The following is a 25,668-nucleotide window of genomic DNA, read 5'->3' as shown; positions in this document are numbered from 1 at the left end:
TCTGAGTCCAGCCTCCTCCACTCTGAGTCCAGCCTCCTCCACTCTGAGTCCAGCCTCCTCCACTCTGAGTCCAGCCTCCTCCACTCTGAGTCCAGCCTCCTCCACTCTTAGTCCAGCCTCCTCCACTCTGACTCCAGCCTCCTCCACTCTGAGTCCAGCCTCCTCCACTCCGAGTCCAGCCTCCTCCACTCCGAGTCCGGGCCTCCAGCTTCCGAGTCCAGCCTCCTCCACTCCGAGTCCAGCCTCCTCCACTCTGAGTCCAGCCTCCTCCAGCCTCCGAGGCCAGGGGTCCCGTCTCTGAGGCCAGCCTCCGAGGCCAGGGGTCCCGTCTCTGAGGCCAGCCTCCGAGGCCAGGGGTCCCGTCTCTGAGGCCAGCCTCCCGGGCTCCGGCCGTCTACAGCTGGAGGCTGTTCATGAACACCGTCTGCAGCTCCTCAATGTCGTCAGTGGTTTCTATGGGGACGCCCGTCCGACCGGGGGCTCCGCCAGTCCCACCGGGGGCCCCGCCCGTCCCACCGGGGGCTCCGCCCGTCCCACCGGGGGCTCCGCCAGTCCCACCGGGGGCTCCGCCCTCCAGAAGCCGGGGGCAGCAGGCGGTCCCGCCCTCCAGGTAGGGGCTGAGGCGGTGGGGGGAGAGCCGGCCCGGGCTGGGGGCCCCCGGCTGGAGGCCGTGGTGCTGGGGGCGGGGACTGTGGCCGAGGGTGGGGCTACGCGTGGGGCTGTGGGCGGGGCTACGGGAGGGGCTGTGGGCGGGGCTACGGGAGGGGCTGTGGGGAGTGAGGCAGGTCTGCAGGCAGCTGCTGCGCCTCACGACGTGGTGCAGGTCCAGCCGGGCGATCAGCGGCTTCCCGATGTCCACGCTGCGGGTCCAGCAGACGGGCTCGTCCAGCGAGGAGAAGGTCCCCTGGAGGACCACGGTGAAGACCAGCGCCTCCTGCAGGAGGCCCAGGGGAGAGCCGCGGGTTGAACACGTCCACACATCTACGCAACACATCTACACAACACGTCTACACAACACATCTACACAACGCTGCCTCTCTATGCAACACATCATCTCTCGGAGAAATGTATATATTTTTTTTATTATTACATTTTATATTTATTAAATATCTATTTATGAGAATGTTGAAAAAAAATGAAAGACAGACAGACAGACAGACAGACAGACAGACAGACAGACAGACAGACAGACGAGGAGGAGGAAGGTGAGGTTAGGAGAGAGGAAGGGTTTGTCTCTTCAGCTGTTTACAGTCACCAGACTGTAAACAGTGGACCCCCTCCAGCCAGACCCCTCCCTGGCCCGGGGGGGTACCTTGAGCTTCTGCAGGCCGCTGATGCGGGTGTAGAGGCTGTGCTGGGGGAGGCTGTCGGACAGCAGGTAGACCCCCGTCTCCTCCGGGGTCTCCCGGTTCATCTCCTTGGGGTCCACGTCCAGCTCCTGGGGGGGGGGGACATTTCAAACTGACATTTCCAACTGCCAATCAGTAAGCAGGCATTTTGCTGATAAGATCACATTGTCCCCCAGGGTTCACTTTCAGAAGGAACCCCCCCCCCCGCCCTGTCAATGAGGGCCCCCCTGAGAGAGGCGGCTCCTCTCCACTGCAGATGACAACGTTGCATTAAACCAGCGTTGTGTCAGCCCCTGTGTTGGGAAACGCTGGACAGGAATGAACTAGAGGCTCCCTGACCACGCTCGGTCCGGTGGCTCCTGATAACACCCGACAGCTGGATGGTAGAGCTCCAGCCACCGTACGCAACCGTACACAACCGTAAGCAACCGTACGCAACCGTACGCTGAGCCCGCTAGCACTGGCCTGACTGGCAGCTGGAATCACAAGAACTAAGGAGCGTGGATCCAATAGTGTGTGTCGTCTGCTGCCACACAACGAAGCCTCGAGGTGTAATGGTGTTCGCCATCAGCCCAAACTACAGAAGGACTTTAGATGAGGTCGTGGGTTTGCTCTGCTGCCCCCCCGTCCCCAGCGGACCTGAGAGAAGTCTGTGACGTGGGCCTGGCAGGAGGTCATGTCCTCAGGCTTCTTCACAATGTGGGTGTAGATCACCAGCACGTTGGAGAACTCCGCCGCGAAGCCCAGCTTGATCTGCGCCCCGCAGTCGAAGTCCAGGAGCATGATCTCAGGGAGCTCTGATAGGACGAGACACACACACACACACACACACACACACACACACACACACACACACACACACACACACACACACACACACACACACACACACACACACACACACACACACACACACACACACACACACACACACCCCTTAGATTAGGATAAGGATTAGGAACCTTATTAAAATGATTTAATAAGGAACAATATTGAGGCATTCAAATCAATGGATAAAACGGAACTCCTGAGGAACTCTTAAATCCCCTACAAGTCATTTAGTTATAAGAGTCACACATCATGTAACCGTCGTAATAACATGCCCACCTAACTGGAGAATGGAACATTTACAACGAATGCATCCCAACAAGATGGATAAAGAGTGTGTTTTGGACCCCAGTGTTCGGTAGTAGCAGAGCCCTCATGGAGCCATACAGGCCATAATGGCAGCTCCCGGGGGAGGACTCACCGTGCGCTTTGGCCCACTGCCGGTTGTGAGCCAGAGCGAGGTCCACGCCGTGGGCGGGCAGCACGGGGTCCGTCAGAGCCCTCCTCTCTGATAGGCTGCTGCGGATCTCCAACGCCTGCTTCCCTTTGGTGGGGTCGAACTGGCCCATGTCTGAAGACCAAAGAACTCGGGCTCCCCATCATACTCCCAGCGATACAACCACTATCAGTTATAATATAGAAATAATACGCCGTTCAAAATACCCTCGGCGACTTTGTCCAGCACCACTGTGATCTTCTCGTCGTCAAGGAGACGCCTCTTCAGGAACTTCAGGAACACGCCGTTGGTCAACCCGCTGGAGCTGAGCTCGAAGGCCTCAGCGTCCTGACACCTGGTACAGACACACACACACACACACAGCGTCCTGACACCTGGTACACACACACACACAGCGTCCTGACACCTGGTACAGACACACACACACACACAGCGTCCTGACACCTGGTACAGACACACACACACACACAGCGTCCTGACACCTGGTACAGACACACACACACACAAAGCGTCCTGACACCTGGTACAGACACACACACACACACAGCGTCCTGACACCTGGTACAGACACACACACACACACACAGCGTCCTGACACCTGGTACAGACACACAGACACACACACACAAAGCGTCCTGACACCTGGTACAGACACACACACACACACAGCGTCCTGACACCTGGTACAGACACACACACACACACACAGCGTCCTGACACCTGGTACAGACACACACACACACAAAGCGTCCTGACACCTGGTACAGACACACACACACACACAAAGCGTCCTGACACCTGGTACAGACACACACAGACACACACACACACACACACAAAGCGTCCTGACACCTGGTACAGACACACACACACACACACACACACACACAGCGTCCTGACACCTGGTACAGACACACAGACACACACACACACACACACAGTGCTGGTATTCCCGTTGCCGTGGGGACAGGGAGCCATGCAGACTCACGTGGCGTAGCCGAAGACGATGTTGGCGGTGACCCTGAGCAGGATGTTTGGAGTGTGGTCGTCGTGGACGTTCCTGAACGTTAAGAAATAAAGTAGAGCCCATTAGAGTCCGAGACGCCCTCCCTCCACCGCTGCTCCTCTGTGTACCCTGTACCCCCTCTTATACCAGCGGCCCAGCGTTGGAGTGAGAGTATGGGGGGTCAGGGTCAGGGGTCAGGGTCAGGGGTCAGGGTCAGGGGTCAGGGTCAGGGTCAAGGGTCAGGGGCAGGGGCAGGGGTCAGGGGTCAGGGGTCAGGGGTCAGGGTCAGGGTCAGGGGTCAGGGTCAAGGGTCAGGGTCAGGGGCAGGGGCAGGGGTCAGGGTCAGGGTCAGGGTTGGACAGACCTCTTCCTGCACATGTCGAGCAGGAAGACGTTGAGGCCGGTCTGCTTGTCCTGCATGAGCTGCAGGACGCTCTGCACACACAGGCAGTGGGCTGAGCGGTACGGGCTGGGCGCGTCCACCGGCACCATGAAGCTGTTGCCGTAGTTCTCGTAGCCGTGGCCCGCGTAGTACAGCAGCCCTGGAGACATATAGCACAGAGTCATTAGCCTGGAGTCATTAGCATGGAGTCATTAGCCTGGACTCATTAGCCTGGAGTCATTAGCCTGGAGTCATTAGCCTGGAGTCATTAGCACCGAGTCATTAGCATGGAGTCATTAGCCTGGAGTCATTAGCCTGGAGTCATATAGCATGGAGCTATATAGCATTGACTCATTAGCATGAAGTCATTAGCTTGGAGTCATTAGCATGCAGATATATAGCATTGACCTATTAGCATGGAGTCATTAGCATGGAGTCCTTTAGCATGGAGTCATTAGCATGGAGTCATTAGCATGGAGTCCATTAGCATGGAGTCATTAGCATGGAGTCATTAGCATGGAGTCCTTTAGCATGGAGTCATTAGCATGGAGTCATTAGCATGGAGTCCTTTAGCATGGAGTCATTAGCCTGGAGTCATTAGCCTGGAGTCATTAGCCTGGAGTCATTAGCCTGGAGTCATTAGCACCGTGTCATTAGCACCGTGTCATTAGCCTGGAGTCATTAGCCTGGAGTCATTAGCCTGGAGTCATTAGCCTGGAGTCATATAGCATGGAGCTATATAGCATTGACTCATTAGCATGAAGTCATTAGCTTGGAGTCATTAGCATGCAGATATATAGCATTGACCTATTAGCATGGAGTCATTAGCATGGAGTCCTTTAGCATGGAGTCATTAGCATGGAGTCCTTTAGCATGGAGTCCTTTAGCATGGAGTCATTCGAATGGAGTCATTAGCATGGAGTCATTAGCATGGAGTCCTTTAGCATGGAGTCATTAGCATGGAGTCATTAGCATGGAGTCATTAGCCTGGAGTCATTAGCCTGGAGTCATTAGCCTGGAGTCATAAGCACCGAGTCATTAGCATGGAGTCATTAGCCTGGAGTCATTAGCCTGGAGTCATATAGCATGGAGCTATATAGCATTGACTCATTAGCATGAAGTCATTAGCTTGGAGTCATTAGCATGCAGATATATAGCATTGACCTATTAGCATGGAGTCATTAGCATGGAGTCCTTTAGCATGGAGTCATTAGCATGGAGTCATTAGCATGGAGTCATTAGCATGGAGTCATTAGCATGGAGTCCTTTAGCATGGAGTCATTAGCATGGAGTCATTAGCATGGAGTCCTTTAGCCTGGATTCATTAGCCTGGAGGGCTAAGAGTCCTCTAGAGTCCGGCTGCTTTCAGTAACAGGGTATCTTGCAGGTAGAATGAAGCATTGGGGTTCAAACCCAGAACTGGGTTCAACGTAGACGTACTGTGTATCTATATACTGTATATCTATATACTGTATATCTATACACTGTATATCTATACACTGTGTCTCTATACACTGTGTCTCTATACACTGTGTCTCTATACACTGTGTCTCTATACACTGTGTCTCTATACACTGTGTCTATACACTGTGTATCTATACACTGTGTCTCTATACACTGTGTTTCTATACACTGTGTCTCTATACACTGTGTCTCTATACACTGTGTCTATACACTGTGTCTCTATACACTGTGTCTCTATACACTGTGTCTCTATACACTGTGTCTCTATACACTGTGTCTCTATACACTGTGTATCTATATCCGTCCATACCGTAGACGCCCTTGTGGAGCAGCAGCAGAAACTCGTCCACGGCGTTCCTCATCTCCGCCTCCGTCAGGTCCAGCAGGGACACCACCTTGAAGTCCAGCTGGCGCAGCAGGTTGGTGAGGTCGTACACGTCCACCATGGGGGCTTTGAGCGGGGGGTGGTTCATGTACGACAGGTTCCCCATCAGGAGGGCCACCTTGTCTGTGGCTGGGGGGGGTGGCCTCAGTCAGTACCTTCAAGTACTGTTGAAAAACCAATCTGACCCTTTGAGGTCGTCTCAGGCCTGTAAATGTGGCCTGTAAAGCCCTTTGAAACTAACTGGAATTTTCTACAAATAAAACAAATAAAATGGACGTGACATGAAAGACTTCAACGTTACCCCAGACCAACCGAACGCCGTCATGTTATCTAAGTCTATCGGCGTGTTGATAAACGATACAACGAAGAGCCGATACAGATGACTTCCGTTCCACGGCTCGTTCCAGGTCAAAGGGGAGGAGCCCAGACACACTCAAACCAACGCTACGTGCTGCGTTGCAGAACACCTACCACACAGTTCCTCTGGTGCGCTGTTCAGAAGGAAGTCGTTGGCACCTGAGGGGACAACAACAGACAGCAGGCGTTGGTACGGTGATCAGGTCACGGTCCTCAAGGAGAATATGTTCCACTGACCACAATCAGAATCCACTTACTCGCTCCAAGGCCGTAGAAGTCCTCTGGGAAACCAGAGACAAGCAGAATTCAACATCAGGTTTGTATTAAAGCCACCACCATCTCAGTTTCAATCAATACTTGAAAACCAGCTTATGATTAGTCTTGGGAGAGCCCACAGCCTTCGTAGAATGAATGACAAGGTGCCGTAGGTAAGATTCAAGAGCCTTCATCAGAGAGTGTCTGTCAGCTCTTATGCCGCGTTTCCACTGCAGGGTGCGGTACGGTTCGGTTCGCCTCAGTCCGGTAGGGAGGGGGCGGTATAGCCCAGCTCAGTTCCGAGGTCGCCTTTCCACCGCCGACAGTACCCTTTATGGTAGGCCGGATGTCGATCGCCGTGGCAGCTACCTAAACATCTTGACATCATAGCAGCGCGACAGTGTAGCCTGCTCAATAAAACAATGGAAAAGAGAAACGCGACACATTAAACCAAGGGCTACCATGGAGGTCGTCCAGCAACAGTTTCAGAACGTCTCCTCCTCCTTGTACGCCCAAGCTAAAGTTTTGCGCGACATGTCCATTGTCCAGAATAATACCTCGCGGGTACTGTTTGTTTGTTTTTATCCCTATGTCGCCCGGAAGTGACGATTCTGTTGACCAATCAACGGAGGGGGTGTGTAGCTCGAATTTTCCGGTACCCTTTCAGGCGTCTCAGTACCCCAACGGAGGAGTACTGAAGACGAGGGAAAAACGAGTACGGCTCAGTCCGGGTCACGCCCACTTTTGGCGGTGGAAACGCAATCCGTACCGCACCTTTGCGAACCGTACGGTACCGCACCCTGCAGTGGAAACGCGCCATTAGTGAGATGAATGCACTTGACACAATTTGGGTCACAGACCAATCCTGGCTCATCTCTTACCAATCAGCCCAATGGGAAATCTATTTGGCCTGTCAATCACAGGTGTAAGAAACATGTCTCCATGGTGAGGAGGGAGAGAGTGTAAATTTGGGTAGCTTAATTCCTAAATTGTGGTAATCTTACCTACAGCAGCCTCAGGTAATATGCCCTTCACAAAATGATTGACGACGTCAACCAATCAGAACCAGGACTCAATCAATCGGAAGAAAGAAATCAACCCAAGCATGCAGATATTTAGACAAATCTTAGGCGGACATGTCTCCACTAAGATATCCACCATCTACCACCTAGAGAGGATCTTCAGCTATAGTTAGTGTAGATGTTAGTCCATAGAGGATCTTCAGCTATAGTTAGTGTAGATGTTAGTCCATAGAGGATCTTCAGCTATAGTTAGTGTAGATGTTAGCCCATATAGGATCTTCAGCTATAGTTAGTGTAGATGTTAGCCCATAGAGGATCTTCAGCTATAGTTAGTGTAGATGTTAGTCCATAGAGGATCTTCAGCTTTAGTTAGTGTAGATGTTAGTCCATAGAGGATCTTCAGCTATAGTTAGGGTTGATGTTAGCCCATTTTGTCATGTTTCTTCATGCAGTTTTAGATGTAGAATAGCCAAGTCGGAAAAATGGAACCCGTTTCTCTCCACCATTACTACGTATGCATGCTGGATGATTTAAGAAACGACCCCAGATCAGATCCCGACGTAGGGCCTGTGAACTCTACCTTCGGAGCACTCCATTGCCCCTGAACTCAGCACAGATATCCGGGGCCCTTACAGTTCAAGAACAAAGATCATTAACCAAGCCGCAGAAATAACCTCAACACACATTGGGCCTAGCTAGGTGATATCAGAGACCATCTGACCACATTGGGCCTAGCTAGGTGATATCAGAGACCATCTGACCACATTGGGCCTAGCTAGGTGATATCAGAGACCATCTGACCACATTGGGCCTAGTGAGGTGATATCAGAGAGAGACGGTCTGACCACATTGGGCCTAGTGAGGTGATATCAGAGAGAGACAGTCCGACCACATTGGGCCTGGTGAGGTGATATCAGAGAGAGACGGTCTGACCACATTGGGCCTAGTGAGGTGATATCAGAGAGAGACAGTCCGACCACATTGGGCCTGGTGAGGTGATATCAGAGAGAGACGGTCTGACCACATTGGGCCTAGTGAGGTGATATCAGAGAGAGACGGTCTGACCACATTGGGCCTAGTGAGGTGATATCAGAGAGAGACGGTCTGACCACATTGGGCCTAGTGAGGTGATATCAGAGAGAGACAGTCTGACCACATTGGGCCTAGTGAGGTGATATCAGAGAGAGACGGTCTGACCACATTGGGCCTAGTGAGGTGATATCAGAGAGAGACGGTCTGACCACATTGGGCCTAGTGAGGTGATATCAGAGAGAGACAGTCCGACCACATTGGGCCTGGTGAGGTGATATCAGAGAGAGACGGTTGTACCCAGGACGACGTCCACCTCGTTGGTCCAGCAGCGCTCGTTGCCGCTGCTGGCCTCGCAGCGGTAGCGCCCCCGGTGGGCGTTCAGGGCGCTGGGGATCTGGGGGGGGGGGCAGAAGAGGAGGCGTTAGCTACACATGGGGAGGAACCTTTAGCTTCATGTTGCTAGCGGCTTTTTATTTATATAATAAAATAAACTTTATAGGAACTTTATTGAAGGATCATCGAGTGAGATGAACCGTCTCGTTTCCAAGGGTTCATCAATAAAAACCTCAAAACCCAATTAACCAAATCCAGAGCTCCAGACAGACAGACCTCCCGACCTCTGACCTCACATGGACTACTTCAACAGGAAGTCATTTGTTAGGAAGCATTCAAGAAAAAACACTGATGATAAAAAAATCTATATATATACGCTATATACGATAGTCAGTGCTAATGACTCCATGCTAGCGAGTCAGTGCTAATGACTCCGTGCTAGTCAGTAAGTGCTAATGACTCCATGCTAGTGAGTCAGTGCTAATGACTCCATGCTAGTCAGTAAGTGCTAATGACTCCATGCTAGTGAGTAAGTGCTAATGACTCCGTGCTAGTGAGTCAGTGCTAATGACTCCGTGCTAGTGAGTCAGTGCTAATGACTCCATGCTAGTGAGTCAGTGCTAATGACTCCATGCTAGTGAGTCAGTGCTAATGACGCCATGCTAATGACTCCATGCTAATGACTCCATGCTAGCGAGTCAGTGCTAATGACTCCATGCTAGTGAGTCAGTGCTAATGACTCCATGCTAGTCAGTAAGTGCTAATGACTCCATGCTAGTGACTAAGTGCTAATGACGCCATGCTAGTGAGTCAGTGCTAATGACTCCATGCTAGTGAGTAAGTGCTAATGACTCCATGCTAGTGAGTCAGTGCTAATGACTCCATGCTAGTGAGTCAGTGCTAATCACTCCATGCTAATGACGCCATGCTAGTGAGTCAGTGCTAATGACTCCATGCTAGTGAGTCAGTGCTAATGACTCCATGCTAGTGAGTCAGTGCTAATGACTCCATGCTAGTGAGTCAGTGCTAATGACTCCATGCTAGTGAGTCAGTGCTAATGACTCCATGCTAGCAAGTCAGTGCTAATGACTCCATGCTAATGACTCCATGCTAGTGAGTCAGTGCTAATGACTCCATGCTAGTGAGGCAGTGCTAATGACTCCATGCTAGCGAGTCAGTGCTAATGACTCCATGCTAATGACTCCATGCTAGTGAGTCAGTGCTAATGACTCCATGCTAGTGAGGCAGTGCTAATGACTCCATGCTAGCGAGTCAGTGCTAATGACTCCATGCTATATGACTCGTAGACCCCTGACCCCCATGGAGACCCACAGAGGCCCCTCAGACCGATAACCCAAAGCTTCTCCCCTCTCCTCCAATAGCCTGCTCTCTGTGTGCCCAGCCTGATTGGAGGGCGGGGGCCCTGATTGGAGGGCGGGGGCCCTGATTGGAGGGGCTGTCCCTGATTGGAGGGGCTGGCCCTGATTGGAGGGCTGGCCCTGATTGGAGGGCGGGGGCCCTGATTGGAGGGGCTAGCCCTGATTGGAGGGGCTGTCCTTGATTGGAGGGGCTGGCCCCTGATTGGAGGGCGGGGGCCCTGATTGGAGGGGCTGGCCCTGATTGGAGGGGCTGTCCCTGATTGGAGGGGCTGGCCCTGATTGGAGGGGCTGTCCCTGATTGGAGGGGCTGGCCCTGATTGGAGGGCGGGGGCCCTGATTGGAGGGGCTGGCCCTGATTGGAGGGGCTGGCCCTGATTGGAGGGTGTTGGAGCCATTTTGATATTTATGTTGCAAATTAAGTGATTAAGATTGATAACACTGTTGAAATAATTATAATATTTAAGTTTATGAAATATGGTTTAATAGTATGGTGAATTATGGTTTAAAAATAACGTAATTCTATGTGTGAAAACGGATTGACTGCCGCAACCTGTCTGGCCAACGGAGTGTGACGTCGGACGTTGTGACTTGATGTATTGATGGGTTACCTACGACCATGTGGGGCGGAAGGGGCTTGATGTATTGATGGGTTACCTACGACCATGTGGGGCGGAAGGGGCTTGATGTATTGATGGGTTACCTACGACCATGTGGGGCGGAAGGGGCTTGATGTATTGATGGGTTACCTACGACCATGTGGGGCGGAAGTGGCTTGATGTATTGATGGGTTACCTACGACCATGTGGGGCGGAAGTGGCTTGATGTATTGATGGGTTACCTACGACCATGTGGGGCGGAAGTGGCTTGATGTATTGATGGGTTACCTATGACCATGTGGGGCGGAAGGGGCTTGATGTATTGATGGGTTACCTATGACCATGTGGGGCGGAAGTGGCTTGATGTATTGATGGGTTACCTATGACCATGTGGGGCGGAAGTGGCTTGATGTATTGATGGGTTACCTATGACCATGTGGGGCGGAAGGGGCTTGATGTATTGATGGGTTACCTACGACCATGTGGGGCGGAAGTGGCAAACAATTTTTCAACCGCGTGAATGCGATAGGGACATCTATGTTTGTATTATTGACTGAGAAGGAACAAATAAATAGATCTATAATTTACGACGTGCGTTGTCCGGTGGTATCCGCTCCCAGAAGTGGCCGCTGGAAAGCTGCCACTACAGAGGGGCTGGCCCTGATTGGAGGGGCTGGCCCTGATTGGAGGGCGGGGGCCCTGATTGGAGGGGCTGGCCCTGATTGGAGGGGCTGGCCCTGATTGGAGGGCGGGGGCCCTGATTGGAGGGGCTGGCCCTGATTGGAGGGGCTGGCCCTGATTGGAGGGCGGGGGCCCTGATTGGAGGGCGGGGGCCCTGATTGGAGGGGCTAGCCCTGATTGGAGGGGCTGGCCCTGATTGGAGGACGGGGGCCCTGACTGGAGGGGCTGGCCCTGATTGGAGGGCGGGGGCCCTGATTGGAGGGCGGGGGCCCTGATTGGAGGGGCTGGCCCTGATTGGAGGGCGGTGTGCGTCCTCACCGTGAGCGTCCTTCGGGAGGCGTTGGGGAGGGGGGCCCCGTTGTGGTGCCACTGGTAGCGGGGGAGGGGCCGGCCCAGGGCCCCGCACTCCAGCCGCAGCGTGTCCCCGACCGCCAGCTGCCTCGGCCGGGGCTGGATCAGCACCCGCAGCCGCCCCCCCGCCGCCGGGGGCCCCGCGCCTGGGGGCCCAGAGACCATCATCAGCACCATCTTCAGCACCATCGTCATGACGATGACACAGAGGATGATGAATGAGAGCCATCAACGGGTTAACGAGAGTTTACACTAATGAACCAAGGTGAGAAGGGGAGGAGACTAGAAGGCCATCGTCTTAAATGGGTCACGTGGGAATAGTGCCTTGACTTCAGTACGGTCGGGCAAAGAAAGGCACTGAACTAGTTTGAACCTGAACGAGAAGATAAAGAACCAGAGTAGAGGAGGAACACACAGAGAAAGGGAAGCAGGCCTCATGGCCTTCAGCTCATACAGAGCAGAGCGCTTAGCAGAACATCTGCTGACCAATCAGAGCAGAGCGCTTAGCAGAACATCTGCTGTCCAATCAGAGCAGAGCGCTTAGCAGAACATCTGCTGTCCAATCAGAGCAGAGCGTTAAGCAGAACATCTGCAGTCCAATCAGAGCAGAGCGTTAAGCAGAACATCTCCGGTCCAATCAGAGTAGAGCGTTAAGCAGAACGTCTCCTGTCCAATCAGAGCAGAGCGTTAAGAAGAACGTCTCCTGTCCAATCAGAGTAGAGCGTTAAGCAGAACATCTGCAGTCCAATCAGAGCAGAGCGTTAAGCAGAACGTCTCCTGTCCAATCAGAGCACAGCGGTTAGCAGAACGTCTCCTGTCCAATCAGAGCAGAGCGTTAAGCAGAACGTCTCCTGTCCAATCAGAGCACAGCGGTTAGCAGAACATCTCCTGTCCAATCAGAGCGGAGGGTGGTGCAGACTCACCGGCCCCGGGGCCTGGGTCCAGCACCTCCACCTGGGCCCAGCGGCTGAACTCGAACACCTCCCCACAGTTCACCCTGCAGATGTAGAACCCCGAGTCCCGGACCCCCACGCTGTCCAGGACCAGGTCTGGGGCACAGCGGGCCTGCAGCTGGGGACCGGGACCGGGACGGGGGGGGGACCGGGTGGAGGGGGGAGAGAGGGGGGGACCGGGTGGAGGGGGGGAGAGGGGGGGACCGGGTGGAGGGGGGAGAGGGGGGGAGAGGGGGGGGTCATTAATATGTGCGCATTGATGTAGGTGTGTAGGTGCTTTTTCGTGTCTGTGCATGTGTTTGTCTGTGCGTGTGCATGAGAGTGTTTGAACATGTGCGTGTGTTGTTATATGTGTCTGTTTGCGCGCGTGTGTGCGCATGAGAGTGTGTGTGAGTGTGTCTTTGAACATGTGTGTGTGTGTGCGTGTGTGTGCCTGTGTGTGCGTGCAGGTGTGTGTTTGTCTGTTTGCGTGTGTATGTCTGTTTGCGTGTGTGCTTTTGTGTTTGTGTGCACGTGTGTGTACGTGCGTTGTGTGTGCCTGTGTGTGCATGAATGTGTGTGATTGTGTCTGCGTATTAGCACGCATGTGTTTGTCTGTTTGCGTTTGTGTGTGCGTGTCTGTCTGCGTGCGTGTCTGTCTATTTGTCTGTGTGCGTGCGTGTCCATGTGTGTGTGTTGGTCTGTGTGCGTGTCTATGTGTGCGTGCGTGTGTGCGTGTCTATGCGTGTGCGTGTCCAGCCACCTCCTCCCTGCTCTTGAACCACTGGTACTGTACCCCGGGGGACGGGGCCCGGGCGTGGCAGCTGAGCCGCAGGGTGTGGCCCCGGGGCACCGAGGCCGACAGCGGCTGGATGAGCACCTGGAGGCCTGGAGACGCCACAACACACAGGACCACCGTGAGGGCAAGGCAGGAAGGGGAGGGACTACTGGAGGGAGGCGGGTCCATGTGGTCCGCGCTGTGGTGTTGACATAAAACAGCTGGAGTAGAGGGGGGGGGGACGACGACTCACCGGGCTGTTTGACGCACTGCAGGGCGGCCTCGTTGCCCACGGTCCGCAGGTAGTCGGTCAGGTGACCCGCGGTGCAGCCCCGCTCCCGCAGGAGCCGCAGCAGCATCCGGCTGGGGCTGCCCTCCAGCTCGAGCACCTTCAGGGAGCACAGCTCCATCTCCTCCGCGCTGCGGACGGCGGCACGCGGCACGCTAGGAGTGCTGCTCTCGCATTGCGTTCTCGCACTGAGCACGTTCAAGTTAACTCTTATAACAATGCTAATGTTATAACACTGTTTAAATAACAAGGTTATAATAATAACATTTTTATTGAAATTGTATTTAAAGCAAACTATAACATGCCTTCGTATGGAAGCCAGCACAACCCATGTGTGCCATGCATTAAGAAAAACACAGTCATGTCCCTCAATCCTAGCCTACGGATAAGTCGAGAAGTGTTGAGAGTCTGAGGTTTGGTAAAAGTTTTCCCACAGAAGATACACCCTAAGTTTAGTTATTTTAGTAGTGAGGCATCTCTCCGGTGTGTGAGACGGGGTCCATCCTACCTGATCTGGAAGCGCCTGTCAGAGGAGACAACGTCCCCGAGTCTCCGCCATCCCTTCACGTTGCTCTTATCGAGCGCGTCGCATAGCCGGCTGAGGACGGGCTCTTTCAGGAGGTCCACCCTCAGAGCCCGGGACTCCGAGGACCGGGACCCGACGGACTCCGACATGTCCGCTTTACCAGAATACATCACGGTCTGGGGCTTCTTCACGAGATTCAAAATGAAAGCACAGTTTACCGACACACACCCGTGTCACTTCCTGGAACAAACTCTTGGTCAACGGACACGCCCACATTGCCATTGTTCAGACGGATCGTCTTTTGATTGGCTCAGGTACAGAAGGTCTGGACTCGCCCACCAGGTGCGTCCCGCACATCATTCTCCCACACACACGGTTCCCACAGCTCTTACGGCTCCCAGCGATCCGACGGGCAGAGCTGAAGCCCTGCTCCTCTCGTCCTGTCTCTCTCTCATGCATATTTGATTTGCCTGATGGAAGTTTGTTTTCTAAAGACGTTCTTTGGAGAGAGCCATATGATGGCCTAACGCAATTACCAAGATACCACTAAGGTAAGGGATCTCCTGATTCTATTCTTTAATGAAAATGATTCTTCTCTAATTATACCGAAGTCATGATGTACCTTTATTGAAACAGTTTATAACCTTTATGACACAAGACAGCGTGTGACAGACCAACGCTTCAGAAAGAAAGAAACACATACCTATCCCAAACGAGAGGGAATAGTGTTTCATTATGTTTGGGATTAATTTGGTCCTTCGGAGCTCTTGTTTGAGTCTTTTGTATGTATCTTCATTGCTGCCGCAGTGACATCATATTGAAGGGAAATGGGGCCATATTCACTCATGGCCTCAAGGGTTTTTACTATGTTATTATTGTTGGAAAATCAGGTAAACTTACTCTAGGTCGTTTATATGATTTTATGATGAAGAATGTAGATAATACACAGACGTCTAGATATTAGATATTATAAAGGGCCATCCTATTGATATTAAACAGTGTGCCTCCAGACACACAGGCTGTATCAGGTGCCAACAGAGGAGCTACGGGCTCACAACTCTACTAACCCTTCTACTGCTGCTGTGACTTCCTCCACACACACACACACACACACACACAACACACAACACACACAACACACACACACACACACACACACACACACACACACACACACACACACACACACACACACACACACAGGGCAGAGCAGGATGAGGGTTGATATCGTCTTCGCTCTGTCTCTTGTCTTCGGACTCGTGAAATGTGAGGGTGAGTTCAAACCTTTGATTGATGATGGTGTCCTTAAGATTCACCTGAGTTCCCCTGCTGCATGACGACAGTCTGGTGTCCTCATGCAGAATGAAGGCTCAGTCTGGTGTCTTCATCCTGAATGAAGACTCAGTCTGGTGTCCTCATGCAGAATGAAGACTCAGTCTGGTGTCTGAACCAGGTGACTCAGGGGCAGAGCTAATCTGTGTCTCTGTGTTTGCGTGTGCTGCGTGTTTCTGCGCATGCGTGAGTGCGCGAGCATGTGCACATACCTGTGTGTGTGTGTGTGTGTGTTTACTCATGCATATACGGGTGTGTGTGTGTGATACCTGTTGTCAGGTGCGACTCTTCCGGGTAAACCGGTTGTGGAGAGCTGCCGGTCTCCAGAGAAAGAGACGTTCAGCTGCAAGTGGAGGCCTGGGACTGACGGAGGCCTGCCCACCACACACCGCCTCTTCTACACCAAAGAGAAGTCAGTCGGGTGGTGCTAATGCAGCAATAACACCATCAGCATGCATACTGATGTAACACCATCAACAGCAGACAACCCCCCTCTGTGGGGGGTTCTAGAGCGTCCACAGAGCGTCCACAGAGGGGGAGTCCTTCACAGCCTGTCATGTGAGCAGCTCTGGGTGTTCAGTTCAACTCAGCTCTTTATTGTCCTTGGAGATTATCCACAACAGTTACAGTAAACAACAACATAATAAATGTTTATAGGAAGAGTAGCCATAATGACTGCTGAGCTGGTCAGTCGATCATGTCGAGCACGCAGATCAAAAATGTAAGGCTGTTGCGTTCTGCCCTGGGGGAGCCTGTCTCCCCCATGGAGGGGAGGAGCCTGTCTCCCCCATGGAGGCGGGAAGCCTGTGAGTGGCGGCTCAGAGCCTCTGGCAAACCTGTCCGTCATAGATCAGATATCTGCCATAGAAAGCGACTGCAGGCCAATTATTTAGCTAGCTAACTTTAGAATATGGAACAGCTTGTTCTCCATGAAGGATGTGTAGAGAACAGGCCCTATAAAGGATGTGTAGACAGAGAACAGGCCCTATAAAGGATGTGTAGAGAACAGGCCCTATAAAGGATGTGTAGAGAACAGGCCCTATAAAGGATGTGTAGAGAACAGGCCCTATAAAGGATGTGTAGAGAACAGGCCCTATAAAGGATGTGTAGAGAACAGGCCCTATAAAGGATGTGTAGAGAACAGGCCCTATAAAGGATGTGTAGAGAACGGGCCCTATAAAGGATGTGTAGAGAATGGGCCCTATAAAGGATGTGTAGAGAACAGGCTCTATAAAGGATGTGTAGAGAACAGGCCCTATAAAGGATGTGTAGAGAACAGGCCCTATAAAGGATGTGTAGAGAATGGGCCCTATAAAGGATGTGTAGAGAACAGGCCTTATAAAGGATGTGTAGAGAACAGGCCCTATAAAGGATGTGTAGAGAACAGGCCCTATAAAGGATGTGTAGAAAATAGCTATCAGAGTCTCATCAGAGTCTCATCCACAGACAGACAGACAGACAGACAGACAGACAGACAGACAGACAGACAGACAGACAGACAGACAGACAGACAGACAGACAGTCTAGCATTCAGTCTGCGTAGTCAGTGCCGTCTCTGGCGGCGCTGATACCATGTCAAAAGCAAGATATGATCCAAAGTAAATTTACAATCAATAAGTAAACAGCCTCAACGGTTGAGTTCTTACATTATTACACATAGGGGAGATTGATATACACAGTATGTATATATTATGCTGTACAGTATGTATGCATTATATTGTACAGTATATATACATTATATTGTACAGTATAAATGATATTTTACAGTATGTATATATTACATTTGTGTCTTGTTGTCTTGTCTTATGTCTTGATGTTGTTTGTTGTTGTGCTGTCTTGTTGTTGTGGTGTCTTGTTGTTTTGTTGTGTATTGATGTTGTTTGTTATTGTGCTGTCTTGGTTGTTGTGCTGTCTTGTTGTTGTGTGGTGTCTTGTTGTCTTGTTGTGTCTGGATGTTGTTTTTTGTTGTGCTGTCTTGTTATTGTGGTGTCTTGTTGTCTTGTTGTGTCTGGATGTTGTTTTTTGTTGTGCTGTCTTGTTGTTGTGATGTCTTGTTGTTGTGGTGTCTTGTTGTCTTGTTGTGTCTGGATGTTGTTTTTTGTTGTGCTGTCTTGTTGTGGTGTCTTGTTGTCTTGTTGTGTCTGGATGTTGTTTGTGGTCGTGTTGTCTTGTTGGTTTCGGGGGGCAGCTCGGAGGGGACCTTTGAATGTCCGGACTACCGGTCGGCCGGGGAGCACTCGTGTTTCTTCGACCGGATCCACACGTCGGTGTGGGTGAGCTACTGGGTGAGGGTGCTGGCCTCCAACGCCCTGGGGAACACCAGCTCAGACACCCTGGAGGTGGACGTGGAGAACATCGGTGAGCTGCTGCCCTCCGTTAGTTCACCCGCCCTCTAGTTAGTTAACCCGCCCTGTAGTTAGTTAACCCGCCCTGTAGTAAGTTAACTCGCCCTGTACTTAGTTAACCCGCCCTGTAGTTAGTTAACTTGTCCTGTAGTTAGGTAACCCGACCTGTAGTAAGTTAACTCGCCCTCTAGTTAGTTAACCCGCCCTGTAGTTAGTTAACCTGCCCTGTTGTTGGTTAACCCTCCCTTTGTAGTTAGTTAACCTGCCCTGTAGTCAGTTAACCCGACCTGTAGTTAGTTAACTTGACCAGTAAGTAGTCAACCCGCCCTGTAGTCCTCCTCTCCTCAGTGCAGCGTAGTTAGTTAACCCGCCCTGTTGTTAGTTAAACTGCCCTGTAGTTAGTTAACCCACCCTGTAGTTGGTTAACCCTCCCTTTGTAGTTAGTTTACCTGCCCTGTAGTCAGTTAACCCGACCTGTAGTTAGTTAACTTGACCTGTAAGTAGTTAACCCGCCCCGTAGTCCTCCTCTCCTCAGTGCAGCGTAGTTAGTTAACCTGCCCTGTAGTCAGTTAACCCGACCTGTAGTTAGTAAACCTGACCTTTAGTTAGGTAACCTGCCCTGTAGTTAGTTAACCCACCCTGCGTAGTTAGTTAACCTGACCTGTAGTTAGTTAACCCGCACTGTAGTTAGTTAACCTAACCTGTAGTTAGTTAACCCGCCCTGTAGTTAGTTAACCCACCCTGTAGTTAGTTAACCCGCCCTGTAGTTAGTTAACCTGACCTGTAGTTAGTTAACCCACCCTGTAGTTAGTTAACCCGCCCAGTAGTTAGTTGGCCCGAACTATAGTTAGTTAACCTAACCTGTAGTTAGTTAACCCGCCCTGTAGTTAGTTAACCTGACCTGTAGTTAGTTAACCTAACCTGTAGTTACTTAACCCACCCTGTAGTTAGTTAACCCCCCTGTAGTTAGTTAACCTGACCTGTAGTTAGTTAACATAACCTGTAGTTAGTTAACCCACCCTGTAGTTAGTTAACCCGCCAGTAGTTAGTTAACCTGACCTATAGTTAGTTAACCTAACCTGTACTTAGTTAACCCGCCCTGTAGTTAGTTATCCTGTAGTTAGTTAACCTAACCTGTAGTTAGTTAACCCGCCCTGTAGTTAGTTAACCTGTAGTAAGTTAACCCTCTCCCCCCCCAGTGCAGCCCGGCCCCCCTGAGAACGTGAGCCTGGTGCTGGAGGTGCTGGAGGGGACCCCCTACCTCCACGTGGAGTGGCGCCCCCCTGCCGAGACCGATGTTAGTTCCGGATGGGTCACCGTCAACTACCAACTCAGGGTGAAGGCGGCCGGACAGATGGACTGGGAGGTACGGACAGACAGACGGACAGACTGACAGAGAGACGGACTGACAGAGAGACGGACAGAGACAGAGACAGAGAGACACACTGACAGACGGACAGACAGAGAGACAGACAGACGGACAGACAGAGAGACACACTGACAGACGGACAGACAGACAGACAGACGGACAGACAGAGAGACACACTGACAGACGGACAGACAGAGAGAGACAGACAGACGGACAGACAGAGAGACACACTGACAGACGGACAGACACACTGACAGACAGACAGACAGAGAGACAGACGGACGGACAGACAGACAGACAGACAGACAGACAGACAGACAGACAGACAGACAGACAGACAGACAGACAGACAGACAGACAGACAGATAAAGAGAGACAGACAGAGAGACGGACAGAAGGACAGAGACAGAGACAGAGAGACACACTGACAGACGGACAGACAGACAGACAGAGAGACGGACAGACAGACAGACAGACAGACAGACAGACAGACAGACAGACAGACAGACAGACAGACAGAGAGACGGACAGACGGACAGACGGACGGACTGACAGACAGACAGACAGACAGACAGACAGACAGACGGACAGACGGACAGACAGACAGACAGGACAGACAGACAGACGACGGACGGACGGACGGACGGAACGGACGGACGGACGGACGGACTGACGGACAGACGGACAGAGACAGAGACAGAGAGACACACTGACAGACGGACAGACAGACAGACAGAGAGACGGACAGACGGACAGACAGACAGACAGACAGACAGACAGACAGACAGACAGACAGAACGACAGACAGTCTGTTAACCGGGACCTCCAGAGGTATCCTGGAGGTGAGACGTTTCGGTCGTCTGCGAGAACTGATTTTCCAAATGACTGAACCAGAGCAGCGACGCAGCGTTCTGTTCCGTGTGTTCTGCAGGAGTACGTTGCGGGGAAGCAGAGCCACTTCAACATCCACAGCCTGCACTCCGGGGAGCGCTACGAGGTGCAGGTCCGCTGCCGATTGGACCACGGCCACTGGAGCATCTGGAGCCCCGCCTCCTCCCTCATCCTGCCCCACTGTGAGTCTAGCCGCCTCCTCCCTCATCCTGCCCCACTGTGAGTCTAGCCCCGCCTCATCCTGCCCCACTGTGAGTCTAGCCCCGCCTCCTCCCTCATCCTGCCCCACTGTGAGTCTAGCCCCGCCTCCTCCCTCATCCTGCCCCACTGTGAGTCTAGCCCCGCCTCATCCTGCCCCACTGTGAGTCTAGCCCCGCCTCCTCCCTCAGCCTGCCCCACTGTGAGTCTAGCCCCGCCTCATCCTGCCCCACTGTGAGTCTAGCCCCGCCTCATCCTGCCCCACTGTGAGTCTAGCCCCGCCTCCTCCCTCATCCTGCCCCACTGTGAGTCTAGCCCCGCCTCCTCCCTCAGCCTGCCCCACTGTGAGTCCAGCGCCAAGCCCTAACCCTGAGGTTAACGCTCCCCAGATGACTGACGCGCCAGGTTAACGCTCACCAGATAACTGACCCGCCCAGGTTAACGCTCACCAGATAACTGACCCGCCCAGGTTAACGCTCACCAGATAACTGACCCGCCCAGGTTAACGCTCACCAGATAACTGACCGCCAGGTTAACGCTCACCAGATAACTGCCCCGCCCAGGTTAACGCTCACCAGATAACTGACCCTGAGGTTAACGCTCACCAGATAACTGACCCGCCCAGGTTAACACTCACCAGATATCTGACCCGCCCAGGTTAACGCTCACCAGATAACTGACCCGCCAGGTTAACGCTCACCAGATAACTGACCCTGAGGTTAACGCTCACCAGATAACTGACCCTGAGGTTAACGCTCACCAGATAACTGACCCGCCCAGGTTAACGCTCACCAGATGACTGACCCGCCCAGGTTAACGCTCACCAGATAACTGACCCGCCAGGTTAACGCTCACCAGATAACTGACCCTGAGGTTAACGCTCACCAGATAACTGACCCTGAGGTTAACGCTCACCAGATAACTGACCTGCCCAGGTTAACGCTCACCAGATAACTGACCCTGAGGTTAACGCTCACCAGATAACTGACCCGCCCAGGTTAACGCTCACCAGATAACTGACCCGCCCAGGTTAACACTCCCCAGATGACTGACGCGCCAGGTTAACGCTCACCAGATAACTGACCCGCCCAGGTTAACGCTCACCAGATAACTGACCCGCCCAGGTTAACGCACCAGATAACTGACCCTGAGGTTAACGCTCACCAGATAACTGACGCCCAGGTTAACGCTCACCAGATGACTGACCCTGAGGTTAACGCTCACCAGATAACTGACCCGCCAGGTTAACGCTCACCAGATAACTGACCCTGAGGTTAACGCTCACCAGATAACTGACCCTGAGGTTAACGCTCACCAGATAACTGACCTGAGGTTAACGCTCACCAGATAACTGACCCTGAGGTTAACGCTCACCAGATAACTGACCCGCCCAGGTTAACGCTCATCAGATAACTGACCCGCCCAGGTTAACGCTCACCAGATAACTGACCCGCCCAGGTTAACGCTCACCAGATAACTGACCCGCCCAGGTTAACGCTCACCAGATAACTGACCCGCCCAGGTTAACGCTCACCAGATAACTGACCCTGAGGTTAACGCTCACCAGATAACTGACCCTGAGGTTAACGCTCACCAGATAACTGACCCTGAGGTTAACGCTCACCAGATAACTGACCCTGAGGTTAACGCTCACCAGATAACTGACCCGCCCAGGTTAACGCTCACCAGATAACTGACCCGCCCAGGTTAACGCTCACCAGATAACTGACCCTGAGGTTAACGCTCACCAGATAACTGACCCGCCAGGTTAACGCTCACCAGATAACTGACCCGCCCAGGTTAACGCTCACCAGATAACTGACCCGCCCAGGTTAACGCTCACCAGATAACTGACCCGCCCAGGTTAACGCTCACCAGATAACTGACCCGCCCAGGTTAACGCTCACCAGATAACTGACCCTGAGGTTAACGCTCACCAGATAACTGACCCGCCCAGGTTAACGCTCATCAGATAACTGACCCGCCCAGGTTAACGCTCACCAGATAACTGACCCGCCCAGGTTAACGCTCACCAGATAACTGACCCGCCCAGGTTAACGCTCACCAGATGACTGACCCTGAGGTTAACGCTCACCAGATAACTGACCCGCCCAGGTTAACGCTCACCAGATAACTGACCCGCCCAGGTTAACGCTCACCAGATAACTGACCCTGAGGTTAACGCTCACCAGATAACTGACCCTGAGGTTAACGCTCACCAGATAACTGACCCTGAGGTTAACGCTCACCAGATAACTGACCCTGAGGTTAACGCTCACCAGATAACTGACCCGCCCAGGTTAACGCTCACCAGATAACTGACCCCGCCCAGGTTAACACTCCCCAGATGACTGACGCGCCAGGTTAACGCTCACCAGATAACTGACCCGCCCAGGTTAACGCTCACCAGATAACGCGTACCTTCCTGTGTTGAAGATGCTCTGAAGCAGCGCCTGCTGTGGAGTGTGACCAGCGTGGTGTCGGTGCTCCTGATCACCGCCGTGTTGTGCCTGCTCATCATGAAGAGGAAGACGTAGGTGTACACTGTGCTACACGCTGTCATGAAGAGGAAGACGTAGGTGTACACTGTACTAAACGCTGTCATGAAGAGGAAGACGTAGGTGTACACTTTACTACACGCTGTCATGAAGAGGAAGACGTAGGTGTACACTTTACTACACGCTGTCAGCCTTTCTGTTGCCATTAGTTACAGAAGAAAAGCAAACCTTCCCTGACGTAGGAGCTCATGTGTAGGGTAGGAAACAGACACTCACCAGATGGGCGTGTTTGCATGAAGGCAGGGTCCACTGTCCTACTGAACCGACCCATCTGACTTAGTTAAAGGGGACATATCATACCACCAGGTGTGAGTGTGATAAGCCGTTACAAGCCGTTTTGAAAATGTCCACCTGTGATGTCCGAAGCTGCACATTTTCAAAACGGCTTGTAACGGCTAATCACACTCACACCTGGTGGAATAATATGACCTCTGACCTTTAGGGTGAAGGGGTGGCTCCTGCCTCCGATTCCTGGACCCAAGATCCAAGGGTTCGTCTCCCAGCCGCTCCAGGTAAGGCCAAGGCCACTTCCTCCCTGAGCCGACTGCAACAACAACAACCACAACCACACCCACAGTCCGGTCTCTCCTCCCCCAGGGCCGGTGTTCTGGGGACTTCCTGTACGGCCTGGTCCCCCAGGGGTTCCCCCCGACGCTGGCCCTCAGGGACCCCCCCGAGGAGCACCTGGTGGTGTGTGACGGGCGGGAGGGCCGGGCCCCCGACGGGCAGAAGTCCCCCGTCAGGAGCCGGATCCTCCCGGGGTTCTACCGGCTGCCCCGACTCGGCTGGGAGGGAGACCCCGCCCCCGAGGGAGACCCCGCCCCCGAGGGAGGCTCCGCCCCCGGCCTTGCTCATGGGCCCCTGGCGGTGGAGGGCGGAGCCTCGCCGGGCCTCGGGGACTCCGCCGAGGAGGAGTACAGCAGGGTGAGCCGGGTCCGGGACAACGTGGTAGTCCTGGAGCACCAGCCCCCCCTGGACCCCTCCCCCCAGCCCCCCCGGGACCCCAAGCAGAGGGCCGCCTGGGGGGCCCTGGAGGGCGGATACGTCGACCCATCGCAGCCCTGATCCAGTACCACGGCTCTCATTGGTTCAGCCTTTATTTATTACTGCCTGTATCCTGTGCTCGTGTCAGCCAATCAGAGGTGACCCTGGAGAACGAGGGACGGCTGGAGAAACGCTGCGGACTCTGTAGCAGTTGCTCGCTACTCGCAGGTCGAGCCTCAGGAGGTCTCCCCGCTCCGGTCTGGGGAACGGATCCTGCTGTGGTGTCTAGGATGTGATACCCCCCCCGCCGGTACCAGAGCCAGAAGCCGCTCCTACTCTGTGATATTCATGTTAAATATTAAATATGTAAGCCCTTTCCATTCTGCCTCTGTGATTACGTCAAATCAGGGAACGAATCCGCCTCACCAGCACCTAAGAAGCACGAATTAAGGTTCAGTGTTCAGTGGATTCAAACCGAACATGCTTTGCCACAGGACTATTTCTAATTGGGCTTTTACTAATTAATTGTATTTATATATACAATTTTATCTATAATTAATGAACCCATGAAAATATACTTTTATATAAAGATACACAAGTCCAAACCCTGCACATTACACCTTTAATGCACATATTCAGAGTTGCAGAAAACAAAATCAACCAGGAAAAAAACAGTCTCTAAAAATCATCATACAATCATAAGGTGAAAGCTCAGTGGTTAGGTAGTCAAGGTGGTCGTTGGGAGCAATTGGAAAGCTATTTGCAGTGCTAAACTTAATGGGTGCTGATTGGTTGAGCATTCAGCCGTATCCAGAAAACAGAAGCCCCGTGGAACATGATTGGATAAGAACGACTGAAAGAAAAGAGACCACGGTCTACCAGAAAGTTATCATTTCTTCCTAGAGATCAGAATGTAGAGCTCTGACTGTGTCAGTGTGTGTGTGTATGTGTGTGTTTGAGTGTGTGTGTTGAAGGCCACCATTATCACTCGTTCTCTGATAAATCACATTTTCTCGGTAACGGCGCATTCCCATGATTGGCGAGGCGTTCCGTGGCGGCGTGGGTCGCGGCGTTGGGTCGCGGCGTTCCGTGGTGGCCCTGGTCAACGCGGGACCCAGAGAGATTAACTCCAGAGCTTTGTCACCGTTTGGTCCCAGCTGACGTCCAACTACAAAACGTTGTCGGTTTGGTGGTGATAGGATTAAACTGTGTGATTACGATCCCGGTGTGTATATATATTTATATATAAAATATATCATCATCTGATTAAACAGGTCATGTTTGATTCACGTTTCATCGTCTGACACTGAGACCCTCAGCAGTAGCGTCTCTCAGAGGGGGGCGGCGACGCTCAGGGGCTGGGGGGCTCCTCGGCCACGCCCAGAAGGACGCCATCAGGACGCCGTGGTCTCTATACCACCAGGCACGGGGAAGGGGAAGGGGGCGGGGGCGGGGGGGGGGGGGTGCTCAGGGTCAGCTCTGCTCAGCTCGCTCCCGCGGTTCTTCTCCGTCCAGACGCAGCGAGCCCAGCTGCTCCTCAAAGGTCAGGAACGGGTGACTGCAATCATTCTCCAGCATCTTCCTCCACA

General features: G+C 52.7%; 3 protein-coding genes across 4 annotated transcripts in view; 1 reads left to right on the top strand and 2 right to left on the bottom strand.

Moving 5' to 3' along the window:
* Nucleotides 1-388: 388 nt before the first annotated feature.
* malt1 (MALT paracaspase 1) lies at nucleotides 389-14,698 on the bottom strand. 2 transcript variants are annotated; one of them, XM_056602630.1, is made up of 17 exons: nucleotides 14,385-14,698; nucleotides 13,841-14,007; nucleotides 13,573-13,697; nucleotides 12,801-12,948; nucleotides 11,845-12,023; nucleotides 8,835-8,931; nucleotides 8,086-8,133; nucleotides 6,486-6,509; nucleotides 6,343-6,387; nucleotides 5,797-6,000; nucleotides 4,005-4,182; nucleotides 3,623-3,694; nucleotides 2,841-2,968; nucleotides 2,599-2,748; nucleotides 1,989-2,146; nucleotides 1,313-1,438; nucleotides 389-934 (listed from the first exon to the last, which is right to left on the bottom strand). In XM_056602630.1, exons 1-17 carry the CDS (start codon nucleotides 14,570-14,572, stop codon nucleotides 395-397), a joined length of 2,577 nt encoding a protein of 858 aa, XP_056458605.1. In that variant the 5' UTR covers nucleotides 14,573-14,698; the 3' UTR covers nucleotides 389-394. The 2 variants fall into 2 exon arrangements, with proteins under 2 accessions (XP_056458605.1, XP_056458606.1); XM_056602631.1 differs by lacking the exon at nucleotides 8,086-8,133.
* A 71-nt stretch (nucleotides 14,699-14,769) lies between these two features.
* prlrb (prolactin receptor b) lies at nucleotides 14,770-24,160 on the top strand. Its single transcript, XM_056602873.1, has 9 exons — nucleotides 14,770-14,953; nucleotides 15,606-15,674; nucleotides 16,014-16,146; nucleotides 17,923-18,092; nucleotides 19,279-19,445; nucleotides 20,380-20,521; nucleotides 22,974-23,070; nucleotides 23,538-23,607; nucleotides 23,693-24,160. The coding sequence occupies exons 2-9, from the start codon at nucleotides 15,617-15,619 to the stop codon at nucleotides 24,158-24,160; spliced, it is 1,305 nt and encodes a 434-aa protein (XP_056458848.1). The 5' UTR covers nucleotides 14,770-14,953; nucleotides 15,606-15,616.
* Nucleotides 24,161-25,519: 1,359 nt separating this feature from the next.
* Nucleotides 25,520-25,668, bottom strand: part of LOC130392389 (selenocysteine insertion sequence-binding protein 2-like) — an 18,525-nt gene continuing 18,376 nt past the window's right edge. The window contains exon 18 of the mRNA XM_056602872.1: nucleotides 25,520-25,668. This exon is cut by the window's right edge and continues 6 nt beyond it. Within this exon, the coding sequence (XP_056458847.1) occupies nucleotides 25,553-25,668 (116 nt within the window). The 3' untranslated portion in view covers nucleotides 25,520-25,552.

Source organism: Gadus chalcogrammus, chromosome 11 (genome assembly GCF_026213295.1).
Source record: "Gadus chalcogrammus isolate NIFS_2021 chromosome 11, NIFS_Gcha_1.0, whole genome shotgun sequence".
NCBI lineage: Eukaryota > Metazoa > Chordata > Actinopteri > Gadiformes > Gadidae > Gadus > Gadus chalcogrammus.
Note: the sequence above shows the minus strand (reverse complement) of the source record. Positions and strands in the feature narration are given on the sequence as shown.

What these genes read in the sequence shown, in the direction of transcription:
- prlrb (XM_056602873.1), top strand. Translation starts at nt 15,617, where the DNA reads ATGAGGGTTGATATCGTCTTCGCTCTGTCTCTTGTCTTCGGACTCGTG. An exon ending in CTCTTCTACACCAAAGAGAA is followed by an intron (nt 16,147 to 17,922) that starts GTCAGTCGGGTG and finishes TTCGGGGGGCAG; the next exon opens with CTCGGAGGGGACCTTTGAAT. An exon ending in TCGTCTCCCAGCCGCTCCAG is followed by an intron (nt 23,608 to 23,692) that starts GTAAGGCCAAGG and finishes CTCCTCCCCCAG; the next exon opens with GGCCGGTGTTCTGGGGACTT.
- malt1 (XM_056602630.1), bottom strand. Translation starts at nt 14,572, where the DNA reads ATGTATTCTGGTAAAGCGGACATGTCGGAGTCCGTCGGGTCCCGGTCC. An exon ending in GACAGGCGCTTCCAGATCAG is followed by an intron (nt 14,008 to 14,384) that starts GTAGGATGGACC and finishes CGCCGTCCGCAG; the next exon opens with CGCGGAGGAGATGGAGCTGT. An exon ending in CGCACCAGAGGAACTGTGTG is followed by an intron (nt 6,001 to 6,342) that starts GTAGGTGTTCTG and finishes CACCCCCCCCAG; the next exon opens with CCACAGACAAGGTGGCCCTC.